At 40.6% G+C, this 14,645-nt stretch overlaps 1 protein-coding gene across 8 annotated transcripts in view; it reads right to left on the reverse strand.

The window, feature by feature from the left end:
- The window catches only part of LOC123994997 (ephrin type-A receptor 7), a 74,570-nt gene extending 60,289 nt beyond the window's left edge, over positions 1 to 14,281 (reverse strand). For all 8 annotated transcript variants that reach the window (XM_046298188.1, XM_046298186.1, XM_046298183.1 and 5 more), the window contains exons 1-3: positions 14,111 to 14,281; positions 12,375 to 12,439; positions 8,456 to 9,125 (exon numbers count right to left, since the gene is read on the reverse strand). In XM_046298188.1, coding sequence (XP_046154144.1) covers positions 8,456 to 9,125; positions 12,375 to 12,439; positions 14,111 to 14,204 — 829 coding nt within the window. In that variant the 5' untranslated portion in view covers positions 14,205 to 14,281. The remainder of the gene's footprint in view (positions 1 to 8,455; positions 9,126 to 12,374; positions 12,440 to 14,110) is intronic.
- Between the last annotated feature and the right edge of the window lie 364 nt (positions 14,282 to 14,645).

Here is a 14,645-nt window from a genome sequence, read left to right on the forward strand (position 1 = left end):
CAAGATTTGACAACCAGCCACACCAAATATATACCCAGTTCCTGTCCTGACAACCAACCGCACCAAATATATACCCAGTTCCTGTCCTGACAACCATTCACACCAAATATATACCCAGTTCCTGTCCTGACAACCAACCACACCAAATATATACCCAGTTCCTGTCCTGAAAACCAATCACACCAAATATATACCCAGTTCCTGTCCTGACAACCAACCACACCAAATATATACCCAGTTCCTGTCCTGAAAACCAATCACACCAAATATATACCCAGTTCCTGTCCTGACAACCAACCACACCAAATATATACCCAGTTCCTGTCCTGACAACCAACCACACCAAATATATACCCAGTTCCTGTCCTGACAACCAACCACACCAAATATATACCCAGTTCCTATCCTGACAACCAACCACACCAAATATATACCCAGTTCCTGTCCTGACAACCAACCACACCAAATATATACCCAGTTCCTGTCCTGACAACCAACCACACCAAATATATACCCAGTTCCTGTCCTGACAACCAACCACACCAAATATATACCCAGTTCCTGTCCTGACAACCAACCACACCAAATATATACCCAGTTCCTGTCCTGACAACCAACCACACCAAATATATACCCAGTTCCTGTCCTGACAACCAACCACACCAAATATATACCCAGTTCCTGTCCTGACAACCAACCACACCAAATATATACCCAGTTCCTGTCCTGACAACCAACCACACCAAATATATACCCAGTTCCTGTCCTGACAACCAACCACACCAAATATATACCCAGTTCCTGTCCTGACAACCAACCACACCAAATATATACCCAGTTCCTGTCCTGACAACCAACCACACCAAATATATACCCAGTTCCTGTCCTGACAACCAACCACACCAAATATATACCCAGTTCCTGTCCTGACAACCAACCACACCAAATATATACCCAGTTCCTGTCCTGACAACCAACCACACCAAATATATACCCAGTTCCTGTCCTGACAACCAACCACACCAAATATATACCCAGTTCCTGTCCTGACAACCAACCACACCAAATATATACCCAGTTCCTGTCCTGACAACCAACCACACCAAATATATACCCAGTTCCTGTCCTGACAACCAACCACACCAAATATATACCCAGTTCCTGTCCTGACAACCAACCACACCAAATATATACCCAGTTCCTGTCCTGACAACCAACCACACCAAATATATACCCAGTTCCTGTCCTGACAACCAACCACACCAAATATATACCCAGTTCCTGTCCTGAAAACAAATCACACCAAATATATACCCAGTTCCTGTCCTGACAACCAACCACACCAAATATATACCCAGTTCCTGTCCTGACAACCAACCACACCAAATATATACCCAGTTCCTGTCCTGACAACCAACCACACCAAATATATACCCAGTTCCTGTCCGTGGCCGCTACAGTTAAAACAAATGCTAATCACAAGTTATATGGATTATTATTATCATGACAATTAGAACAAACGTGGGGTTTTTTTTGCATCTGAACAAGCAGTATCACGGTGATGCTTTGCTGACATGAACAGATCAAATGATTTGGAATGGGGAAAAACAGACGGCTTGAGTCAAAAGAACATGATCTGTTTTATCATTTTTTATAACTTGCTTAAATGTTTTATTTGGTAATAACCTAGCACAGAAACACACTCATTGTCTGCCTCACAAAGTAGCGTGTATTCAGTGCTTTTGCTCTTTGTAACCCCTAGTTATGAGAAAAGGGCCGTTTCTTCTGCTTCTCATTAGTATAACGTAGCATAGTTCCTTCCTCAGAGAAATGTAAAGAGCACAAAATGGTTTAAATTGTGAATTTGGAGAGCTTTTGAATTGTAAATTTGGACAGTTAACAAGGCATTCGTTTTAATGTTGGATCCAATGTCTCTCCCTTTTAAATATATACTACCACTTCCGAATGAGGAACAAAATAATACAAAATAAAACTTTTCCCTGGATATCAAGTCTCCTAGCTGCACACTGCTGCCAGGCCTGACATTCTGCAGGAACGTCCACATGTCAAATTAAATACAAATGCCTCGTTTTCCTAACAAAAAGGTTTTACTGGGCTCACTCTTTTCCATTCATTTTGGTTTGGTAAATATTTGTTTCAAAGTCATATGCAAAACTAGAATAGCCGATATGCATCGATTCTGACATGATTATAGGCCTTAATCTAACATTAATGAATATTGGGTTAGAGCAATATCAAACGAAAAGAAAACTCTATTATCTTTCATGTTTTCTCCTACTGCTTGTCATTCTTGCAGATATTATATGTATAGATAAAAGTGGGTATAATGAGGGTATAAAATCCACACCTAAAAGTATCCGGTATAAGTCTCCCCGCAGACAACAAGTTGTTGCTCGCTTGCTGCCTGGTCATTGGTAGAAGGTTTTTCTTTCACCTCGCTTGATAAGCTGCTGGAACTAACTCATGTACATATGAATATAAATCAGATAGTAAAACATACACCACTTAAAACTTGTCGGGACACACCAACGTGTCCAGAAGACACTAATAGATTACATTTATTTAAACCCTTCGCTGAATAACTGTTGATCAAATGGGGCTAAATCAAATATATTATCCCTCTGGTAAGCACTCTTTGAGTCCTGCTAGTTCAAAATGGAGAGTAACTAACAGACACACATTAATCATCTATAGATGTGTCACTAAATAAGAGCTGTCAGGCCAAATTAGAGGCCCAAGTTGAATTTCATGAATAGACAGAATCCTAGTAAACATTCTCTGTTTCAAAGCAAACAAAGACAACGAGGAGAGATATGTGGGTAGACATTGTTGACCCTAAAATGGAGACCTTTGCTATTTTGTGTCAGATTGTGTCATTTCCAATGTGACACTGGGGTCTCTCATTGGCTATGCATAAGGTCAGGGAATATTAACTTCCTTTACACATGGCTACAAACAAGGACGGGCTGGACAATGGAGGCCTGCCTCTTGCGCTTAGTAACGTGAGCGCCCTGGATGACAGGACACTGCCAAGATGGAAGATGGATGATCGCAGCAGATGACCCTTGGTCATCAAAAGAGTCACCTCTCCGGCTCCCTCTCTCTCCGCACAACAATAGCCCCTTCCGCGTGCCTCAGCAGTCCTCATCTCCACTTGCACTAACAGGTTCAGACACCTCCATCGATCCTCAGTTCCATACCTCTTGAGATTGCGGGCTTTACTTCTCTTTGGCTATCTAAACTGTGGCACAGATGTCTTTTTTTGTAATTGCTCAGCCGCTGACTCTTGGGAGGCATGCTATCGGACAGGCGAACACGATGTCAGAAGACAACGTCTTGCCATTTAGTGGTACTGTCCCTGTGGGTGAAAGTGATATGTGACTGGGCCCGGGGTCTTAGCACCTAGCTGTGTGTCAGGGAGGGCCTTGTCTGTTGTCAGCGAGGCTCTCTCCTCTGGGAGCTCGGCAGACTGGTGGCTCTGCACTTCAATCTTCCTTTAAGAGGAAAATCAATAACTTATTACATAAGCTCACACTTTTTCCCACTTACACCCAGAGCAGGCAGAGGGGGGACTTAGAAATGTGCTTGGAAGTGCTCTGTAGCATGAAAGCCTAGTGTTTTTTTCCCAGTGACTTGTTCTCCTTGTACAAAACAGGCACATGCTCTATTACACAGTAACTATACATTTGGGGTGTGTAAATAGATGAGGGTGTTTACTATCTACGAGTCTCTCCAGCTACTAACAAAACAAGCATTACAATTTACAGCAAAATGAACAATGATATTCCAAACTTGGTAAACATGTATAAGCCAACATACTATTTAGATGAATCCGCCCAAAATACAAAACAAATTGATTTTCAGATTCGATGTAAGCTGTCGACCATGTTTGTGTTCAAAAGCAATAGATACAATGGCACATCTGTGCCTATATCACTCTGCTATCTGCCAGGTCAAACAAAAACAACAGGAACAACCCTGAAGCTGTGGAAGAATGCAGCTATTTACAGGAAGTTAGCCAACACTGGCGGTGACAAGACTAGCCACCATTTATCCCCAAATTACTTCAATCTTGAGTGATTTGAATCCAGTTGCGTCTCCTGGTGATTCCTTGTGTACCGTTATTTGCATAATTAAGCTTGGTAGCGGTTACAAAGGACCGCCGTTTGGGGCATTAAATTCACACCTTATCAATCAGGAGGAGCGTCAAGATGCATGGGGTCCCCTGACTCCTGGCTTCCTTTGAAATGCTAAGTAGTTGCCTGGGCCTGGAGCTGGGCTGGGGCCTCTCTCCCCTTCACACAGACACACCTTGGCTCCTGTGGTCAACCTAGGTCCTTCCCTCAGGGGCCTCGGCCCATCAATCAGCCCCAGACTAACTCCTGTCCGACTTCCTGACAACCCAAGATGGATGGTATCAGTGTATGCAGGATGCTATATCCTTTCATTAATTCTCATGTTAGCATGTAGTGATAGCTCTGGCATAAGGTTTTGTTTTTATCTGTTTTACTGGAGGTACCAGGCCTTTCACACTGGAGAAATAGTTGAGCAGGTCAATAGTTAATCAGTTTTCATGATAGGCTACTAAAAAGGGCAACTCCGACACATTTAACATTTGGGTTGCTATAATGAAGTATTTAGCAATCTCCTACACAGTTTCATTGTATATCATAATTTCATGTATATTGATTCTTTAGTGATGAGGAGGATCCCTGAGATGACAAATAAAATCTGTGGTTTTTTGATCATAGTGGAACTCCCTGCTATATGTTGCTCTGGTTGTCCAATAACATCTGGAAATATTTCAAACAGACGCTCATAAACCTAATGACATTTACAGCCAGCTTACTCCAATATACTTCTGTTGTTCAAGGCTCAAAGTCCCATAATTCCATTCTGCAAAACCACTCCCACCATCACCGATGTAGTTGCGTGGACATATATGTTTATGGTTACTGCTATCTGGGATCCATGAGACGTCACTACCCTGAACCCTAACCCCTATCCTTACCCTAACCTTAACCCTTAACTTAACCATTTGAAATGTCAACTTCAATGGGGTAGGCACGTCCCAAGGATCACTAATCGCAAGGAACATATTTTCATAGCAAATTACTGTTAACTTTTTTTTATTAGTTCCAATAGGTCTTCAGTGTTGTTGGATGGATCCTTGGACAGTTCTTAAGGTTGTCTTTGGCTTCTTTTTTAAAACACTTTATTTCAGATGCAGCCGGGTTAGCTATGTAGCTAGCTAGCATGGCTAATATTAGCACCAAACATACAGGCTTCAAGCATCAGACTAGGATTCCGTAGTGATGTGCCTGTACATTTCATAACATGCCTGCATGTTTTTTGACTGTTGTTTAAGACAGTCACTAAGATTAAACATGGCTGTAATTGTTGCAAACACTATTATTTCTGATATAGCAGTCGGGCTAGCTAACTATCAGATACAGTAATTTTTGGTTAGCCATCATTAGAATATCAATTTTAATTATTTTTGAGTGTAATGCAATTGATTGGTGACAATAACATGAACATATATTCAGCATGATATTCATGTCAACATTATAATATATTTACAACCCAAAAGTAAAGTGAAATGGACTCATAATTTATGACATAAGCTTCATCTGAGCTTGCTAGCCAACTAAACAAACTGAAGATTGGGCAGAGCATTGCATCTTGGGAGGTGAAATGCACTCTGGGAATTGTAGTATACTGTATATGAGGGCAATGCCGATGATTAAAAAAAATACAAAAACAAGGAATTGTGCAGTATGACTAACAAAAATGTATATAAAATCTTACAGTTGTGCATTTATACTAACATCATAATAACTGGTTCTAAAGTGGTGGAATTGTCCTTTAACAACATAATTATGTGTTAAAATTGGACAACATACAGGTCAATAGTTATTCAGCTCTCAGGAGTTGGTTGCTTAGGAACAATTATGTGATGTGTTAAAATTGGAAAACATACATTCCTGGAGTTCGAGAACAACTCAGGAAAAAAAACACAAGGGCCCTCTCTTTCTCAAAATGACTCAGTGGCTCCATTTCAGTGAGTGGGCCACTGCTGAACAGAACCTGAACATGAATGCCCACTATTTTAACACCACACACTTGTATGCAAATAAACCCTGCGCACGCTGCAGGACACTTCAAATGGGCCTTTTTCAAAAACCCACAACATTGAATCTCCCAACACTGGGAGAGAGAGAGAAAGACAGGCATTTATAGCGCTGCAGTTTGCCACACACAAAGAGTTAAACAGAGACAGAGACAGGGAGGGAGAGGACTGAAAGACATGCAGCCCTTCTCCGGTGACGGTGATGAATGAGCGGATCACAACGCACAACGGAGGCTGCTGCATCCACCGGGGGGGGGGGGGGGGGGGGGTCTGCTAGTCCTCGAATGACATGACTGACAGCTCAACTCACTTGCTCCTCCTTCAACCTTCTCCTCGATATATCACAGACGGCCATTTTACAGTTGGGGGATACCGTAGATATTGAAAATGGGACAGTGGGGGAACGTATGAGGGAATGTGTATCTCTGATCTATATAGCGAGGCGCAGTATCCCGTTGAGGAGGCTAAAAGGGAGGCCTGGGTAAAGACTGTATGAAATCCAACGCAAGTACTTTAGCTGTACTGTCGTAGTGCAATGGCCTGCAGGATACGCTAGTCGTGGTTACAAAGGAGAAAAAAACATCTTCCATCCTATGCCCCATTGCAGTGGTGTTCATCCGATGGAAAACTTGAGTATTTTCCCCTTTGATTTGGTCCAAGAGGAAACCCCTGAATGGGCAGTTTAATATCACCACATATCTGAGAAGCTGCTGATGCTGCAGTATGATGTTCATTTTATTTAGATTTACTACCGCCATAATACAATAGCCAACCATGCCCCAATCGAAATAAATCTCTTATAAAGTTAAGGGCAAGTTTGGTTCTGCGTTGGATCAGTTCATTGCCTGGGATGGGCAACAGTTCAGTTCAAGCAGGCCATGTGCACAATGCTTTACAAGCAGAAGAGCAGGAATAAAGCAGGCATATTTTTAGACAAAAATTTTATACTATATGCTACATTGTTTGCTCCTTTGGAAGTGAATCAGAAAATGGCCCAAATTGCTTTTTAATGTAGCTTTTGTCCCTGGGGCAGAATTGCACACCTACTTACCAAAATAACATAAACAACAGCAGAAAAAAAGACTCCCGGGTGTTGAACGAGCTCTACCACATTTGAGGGAACATAACTCAAGAGGCAATTTTTTTTTATTTCTGATAATATCACCTAAGTACACTTCACAGGGTAGAGGGTATATGCCGAACACGCTGGTGAAGGACCATGTTTGGCAGTTAGTGGCCTAAAAGTGGCTGAGCCTACTTGGACTTCTAATTTGTGCTGAGACACATTCTCTTTAATTATTACTTGTCAGTAATAAGCTGCTTTAATGGACATTGTGAGGGGGGGGGGGGGGGGTGTTTGGCTGACAAGACAGGGCACTTAAGCTATGTGACCTAAGTAGTTCTCCTTTAATCCAACGTTATTTTTTTATTTTACAAGTCAGGTGGCCACTGAAAATAATCCTTTGTGCAATTATAGAGACATAAAGCATTTTAATGCTAATTGCAGAGGCTTGGTGCTAGGACCAAATAACACAGCCAAGCTTGACTGTAATTGCGTTTCCTGTTAGGTCCCTTCGTAAATATCCTGAGGCCTACATGCCACAGTATGGCGGCTATTTGTTTCCCTTTCTGTCAGGGTCGTTTGGATTGGGCAGAGGGATACTGAAATATTGGATGGACTTCCTTCAGACCTGTGTATTCTGCGAGTGATTGCCTTGGCCAGTAGCCATCCATAGAGGTAAGTGCTCTTGCAGAGGAGTATTGAGCTAAACTGAAGTGCAAGTTATCATTTAATCCCAGTGTCAACAGAACCACGGATATAAATTAAGAGCCCGCTAATCAAACAATTAACATGGATTCCAATTATAACACTGAGGATTTCTGGGCCTCCATACTTTATCCATCATTATTATTGCCTTCAAATCAGCTGCTTTAATTTTATTTGCCACCACAACTATTCAATGTGGCCTAACTTGTCATTTGCATGTTTTGCATAATTAAAAACTAAAATGCTCAACAGATTTTCTTTCTGGTGTTTAGGCATGGCATGGGTGATTCTGTGCGATTATGATTCAAAGGGAGAGAAACGATTCTAAACATGTACATTTGAATGAGGCACATTTTCTGCTTACCAGTAAGTTTAATATTTCCCTAATTAAAACAATGTTTGGAGTTCAGTAATATTTCTCAATATTGCAAACTGCCGTTTTTTCAGAGGATGGAAAAATCTATGCCACTAAATGAAAATTGAATATGGATAGAATATATACAGCGAGGTTACTATACTGTAACTGTACTCACGTTCACATGCATCGCCCTTCTGATGAAATCCCGCTTTGCATATACATTTCCCTATAGGCACCAGCCATTCCCCCTCTGCGCTGCAGTGCATCTTGGGAGAGTTGTCGGCCTCCTCCTCGGCGTCACTGACACACGTGCCCTCGACCTCGACCAGAGAGGAGAACTCTGACCCCGTCACTGTGTCTGGGAAAGTGGCCAGGTTCTCAATGATGGACCAGCACTTCTTGTAATAAACTTTGACAGAGACCAGAGCGATGCATGCCCCTACATCCTGGAAGGCCAGGTAAAACCCTCGTCTGGACAGCGGCCCAATGATGCGCACTTCTGTATTCAGCTTCATCTTCCTCTCTCCCAGGTCCCCCTGGGTGAAGCTCTCGTCTGCTGCGATTGTGTCAATTTTCACGTACTGGTTCTCTCGTATATTCCTGCCGACTTCCGAATCGGTTTCCTGATAATACAGGTTGAATGTCTCCTTGCACGTGCCCACCACACCGGGTAGACTGTTACAATCCCTCAAGGTGAACTTCAGTTCCACAAAAATCCTCTGGGCATCGCCCTTCTCTATCCAGCTAGTCCGAAGCCAGTTGTTCTGATTCGGCTCCATGACCTGACAAACCTGGTATGTGCGAATGGGGGTGTAGTTTTCATCCAACCCGCTGATCTCTTCCCACTAAAAAAAAAAGAAAAGAACAGAGCACAAGTTTGGTAAATTTATATTGATTGGCTCTCATCATCGATATATATTTTGCAACGAAATCAACACCCGACGATGTAAATGACGGACGTTTTTTATGTCCTACTGTGGTATTGCGTCTTTGTATGTAATACATGGTAATGAAGTAGTGTTGAAGCTGCACAAATGAATAATAAAGGTGCATAAAGGTGGTGCAGCAAAATGTTATTCCAAGTACATAGGGAAAGAAAAGACCTGTTATTGGAGCACTTTCTGAAAAAAATGTGTCATCCATCATGCTTTTAATCTATTTGTCAACTATTATACACAACCCGTAAACGTATCCCTGTTGTTCTGAAATCAGGCCCAAAGAAATATTAGGAAATACTAACAGAAACTAACAGAGTAAAATACAGTGCCTTCAGAAAGTATTCATACCCTCTCGACTTAGTCCACATTTTGTTGTGTTACAAAATAAATCTACACGCAAATTCCCATAATGACAAAGTGAAAACGTGTTTTTTTTTAGAAAGGTTTACAAATGTATTGAAAATGAAATACAGAAATAACTCATTCACATAAGTATTCACAGTCATATACATGTTAGAATCACCTTTGGCAGTGATTACAGCTGTACGTCTTTCTGGGTAAGTCTCTAAGAGCTTTCCAAACCTGGATTGTACAATATATATATTTTTTTTTATTCAAGCTCTGTCAAGTTAGTTGTTGATCACTGCTAGACAGCCATTTTAAAGTCTTGCCATATATTTTCAAGCTGATTAAAGTCAATGTCACCTTGGTAAGCAACTCCAGTGTATATTTGGCCTTGGGTTTTAGGATATTGTCCCACTGAAAGGTGAATTTGTCTCCCAGTGTCTCTAGGATTTTGCCTGTGCTTAGTTCTATTCCATTTATTTTTATCCTAAAAAAAACTCGGTAGTCCTTGCCGATGACAAGCATACCCATAACATGATGAAGCCCCCACATGCTTGAAAATATGAATAGCGGTACTCAGTGATGTGTTGCGTTGGATTTGCCCCAAACATAAAGACTTTGTATTCAGGACAAACATTTAAATTCTTTGCCACATTATTTGTAGTTTTACTTTAGTGCCTTATTGCCCCAAAAAATATACATGTTTCCTTCCTCTCCGGCAACTGAGTTAGGAAGGGCACCTGTATCTTTGTAGTGACTGGGTGTATTGATACACCATCCAAAGTGTAATTAATAACTTCACCAAGCTCAAAGGGATATTCAATGTGCTCGACTGAGGGACCTTACAGATAATTGTAAGTCTTGAGTGCAGATATGATGTAGTCATTCAAAAATCACGTTAAACACTTTTATTGAGTGAGTCCAAGCAACTTATAATGTGACTTTAATTCATCTATATTTTTACTCCTGATCGTATTTAGGCTTGCCATAACAAAGGGGTTGAATACTTATGGACTGAAGACATTTCAGCTTTCCATTTGTAATTCATTTGTAAAAATGTCTAAAAACATCACTTTAACATTATGAGGTATTGTGTGTAGGCCAGTGACACAAAATCTCAATTTAATCCATTTCAAATGCAGGCTATAAGACAACATCATGTGGAAAAGGTCAAGAGGCGTGAATACTTTCTGAAGGCACTGTAAGTATACCTGATAAGCATAAAAACAAATGATGGCTCAATTGAGATTACTTCCATACCTGACTTTCCAATCGCATTACTTAAATTTGTATTTCCTTTTTAAAAGGTTTTTATTTATGAAAATGTAAAAAAATATTTAGGGACAAGCTATTTTGGAAAGTTGACTTGAGGCCTAGGGCTACGTCAAAAACAAAATGAATATCCCTTCACTTAAATGCCACCCATCCAATAGATTTTCAGGACTGCTACTACTGACATCAATTAACATAAACAAACATCCCACCCAAATGGTCTTTGTCGAACTCAGTCCGACACTGTGGAAATTTGAAAAGGCTTGCCTCTGGATAGCGTGGCTGTCAATTACCGAGAGGCACATATGCATGGTAATGAGTCAGCCAGATATAATTATACTGGACCGTGTTGAAATTTCCCATTCCAATTAGCCCTAGATTTTCCTCGTTAGTAGGTCTACAAAGCCCATTCCCGACACCAATAAAGGAAATCTGACTACGAGTTATGAGATAGTATGTCATAACTATTAGATAGTAAGTCATTATTATGAGATATATAAATCATAATTCTGAGATATATAAGTCATAATTCTGAGATATGTAAGTCATAATTATGAGATAGTAGGTCTGGATTTTAAAGGGGCAATCTGGGATTCAAACCTAAACAAAAAACAAAACTTATTCCCTGCCACTTTTTTTGAAGGACTTTCACATATGGAAGCAAGGACCGACCATCCATGATAGTTTAACCATGTTTTGAAGCTGTACCGTTTTGTTTACAATTACATTGTTTACGAACAATGGAGTAAAATAAGCATATATTTGGGGTTCTGGTGGGGTAAGAATGTTGCTCATGCATTTCTAAGTTACATTCCTCAATAATAAATGGCTATACAGTATATTAATAATTTAAAAGTGAAAAAATGGATGTTCCAATCCCAGATTGCCTCTTTAATTGAGGCACCAACTCACATTAAAAAAAAAACATTTTAATACATTAATATGGAACAATATCACCACAAACTCTCTCTATCACTCTCTCTCACACACACACACACACACACACACACACACACACACACACACACACACACACACACACACACACACACACACACACACACACACACACACACACACACACACACACACACACACACACACACACACACACACACACACACACACACACACACACACACACACACACACACACAACGTGTGATTGACTTTAGGACATACGTAAGGTTGTCCTTGAATGTTGCGGAGGGCCTGATGCAAAGTGCACATTGGATTCATGTAATACAGATCTCCCAAATGCATATCATTATAATGATTTACATATCTCATAATTATGACATGCTATCTCATAATGACGTGCTATCTCGTAATTATGACTTACTATCTCCTAATAATAACATACTATCTCATAATAATGACTTACTTTCTCATGACTCGTAGTCAGATGTATTTATTACTTGTGGTGGGGAAGGACTTCCACATGGAGCGTGATAACGGTGAAAATAATAGGGTTGATTTAAGTATTTTATGTGAATGTTCTCAGAAGTGTGTAGGCTAGTTAGTGTCCGTCCCACTTACCCCACTAGGAGGATAGGATATCCACTCCAGCTCTGTCTGCTGCGCCTTGGAATCCAACAGAATCACTAGCGACAGGAAATAAAATGGTAGAGCAAGCGATTAAATCTCTGAATGTCTGTTCGCTGAATATGACTAATAATCTAGAAAAGTCTACTTTGCTGCTAGATGAGTAGACAGACGTATGACCCACTTTCTGCAGCAAGCAATTCAAATGAACATTTACAGGCTGAGCAGACAGGCATTGATGGCAATACCTTTCACCTGAATGACACTGCATGAGAATACTGCTATATATTCAAGACATTGCAGCACCAAACACTGGATAAACACATGTTCCTTCCTATAAAGACTTTGGACAACTTCATTTATCTAAAAAGTACGTGTTGTGTGTGACAACTTTGTGTTCCATGTAGCCTGCAAACCACATAACATGAGGTAAAATAGCAACAAAAAAAATCACAATCGATCTGTGTCTTTTAAGTATGCATGCATGCTGGTGCAATAAGGTCAGACGAGAACACCTGCCTCTATACGTAAATCTAGCACATTAATAATCAACGCATGAGTCCTTGCTGTGCCCTGGCGATAGGCGTACGAACAACAGGAAAATTATCCCAAAACAGTTCAGATGTAGTCAACCAACGGCGACATGAATTTGGTGTAAAGTGTCACTTGTAAAATATATCGGGTATAGGCATTCAATAGTTTATTAGCGGGTAGTCACCGCCGAACCATTCACGGAATACAGCCTGAGAGCGCACTGCCGATTTGTCTCCATAGAACGCAGGGCCGTGAGAGAGTATGTTTGATAACGGCGTTATTATATGCTTAATATCTTAATATCTGTTAAATATATTGATCAGACATACGAGCATATATTATAGCCCTATTTGCTTTAAAAAAAGAATTTACACAGCCAGTTTCAAACTTCAGACGGACACTTCAGTAGACTATGTCAAAATCAATACAGTGTGTTTACGAACACAATAATCCCCGTATAAGTGAAGGTCAACAGCTTGGTGCCATTTTAATCGTATTTCTCTCCTTCCAATTGTATTTATTTATTAATACGCGTATTTCTTTAGCAAGATGAACATAACATACTTTGGTTTATTTCAAGTGCATAGTGATCTTTCTATCGCTCTGTGTATGTGATATATACTTCCCTTGCGCGCTCTGAGCCAGTTTGTAGAAAAACTGATTTATTTAAGGTATTTCAAACATTAACTCCTGTAATGACAAGGAGGTTTACTGTGTACCATATTTATGGTGTCTAATGCGATAGTAATTAGCTTATCCAACGATCATAGAAGTTCATTCCTAGTCATAATGTATGTATGATATGACACTGAGTGGCATGACAGTCTTCCTAAATGTAGACTTGTAGCCTTGAAACTAAAATGTAACCATCGTCCGTCCGTACGGAGCCTTATTTTTGATTGGGTGCCATGCGTAAAAGCCTGCTAAGATAGCCTACAACGGACCGTTTGTCACACAAACGCCGTGTGAATGCGCACGGAGACTGCGATCTACTGAGTAACAACACTCTAAGTCACTGAACTAATGTCATGACATATTGCATTTGACAGATTGCACAAATACAGGAATGATCGTTCGTGCAAAAGCAACAGAACGTCAGGGTGTGCGCTGCATTTGGATATCACTTCGCGCCATTGCCGATCAGTTTTCGGGATGTAGCCTGGATGATGAGAGGGTATCAAACTTTATTTACATACCTTCTTTCGCATTCTGTGCTTTTCCAGTGTCCATAAAACAACATAAATGAATGCAAAATGTAATCCACAAACACGGAATCGACGTGGAACCCATGTTGTAAATGAAGTTAGCTAGACAGTATTCGCTTTTCCACCGTGGCGTGTGCTTCCCATTGACGACGCTAAACCCCCTGCTACTTTAGGTTAATGTACAAGAAACTGCCGTCTCTCACTCAAATAGCATCAGCAGCTGCTGGGCGGGGACTGTAACACAACCGATGTCACTAAACTAGACTGATAGAGGGATTATCCACTCACGGCTCGTAGAAAAAGATCATGTGCAAGCTTTGTGACCAATACATTCTTTGCAGATTCTGCTCTTAGACATAAGGCATAAAGTAAGATTTTAGGAAATGTTACAGTCTAGTCCTCTTTGACCAAGTTGGACATCTTTTGGGTAATATGATGGTAAAAAAGCTTTTATTTCTGTACAAGACAACACATAATTCTTTATCAGCATACATTTCCTTAGCCTAGAACAAAAATATCAATAGGC

This window comes from Oncorhynchus gorbuscha, linkage group LG14 (genome assembly GCF_021184085.1).
Source record: "Oncorhynchus gorbuscha isolate QuinsamMale2020 ecotype Even-year linkage group LG14, OgorEven_v1.0, whole genome shotgun sequence".
Lineage (NCBI taxonomy): Eukaryota > Metazoa > Chordata > Actinopteri > Salmoniformes > Salmonidae > Oncorhynchus > Oncorhynchus gorbuscha.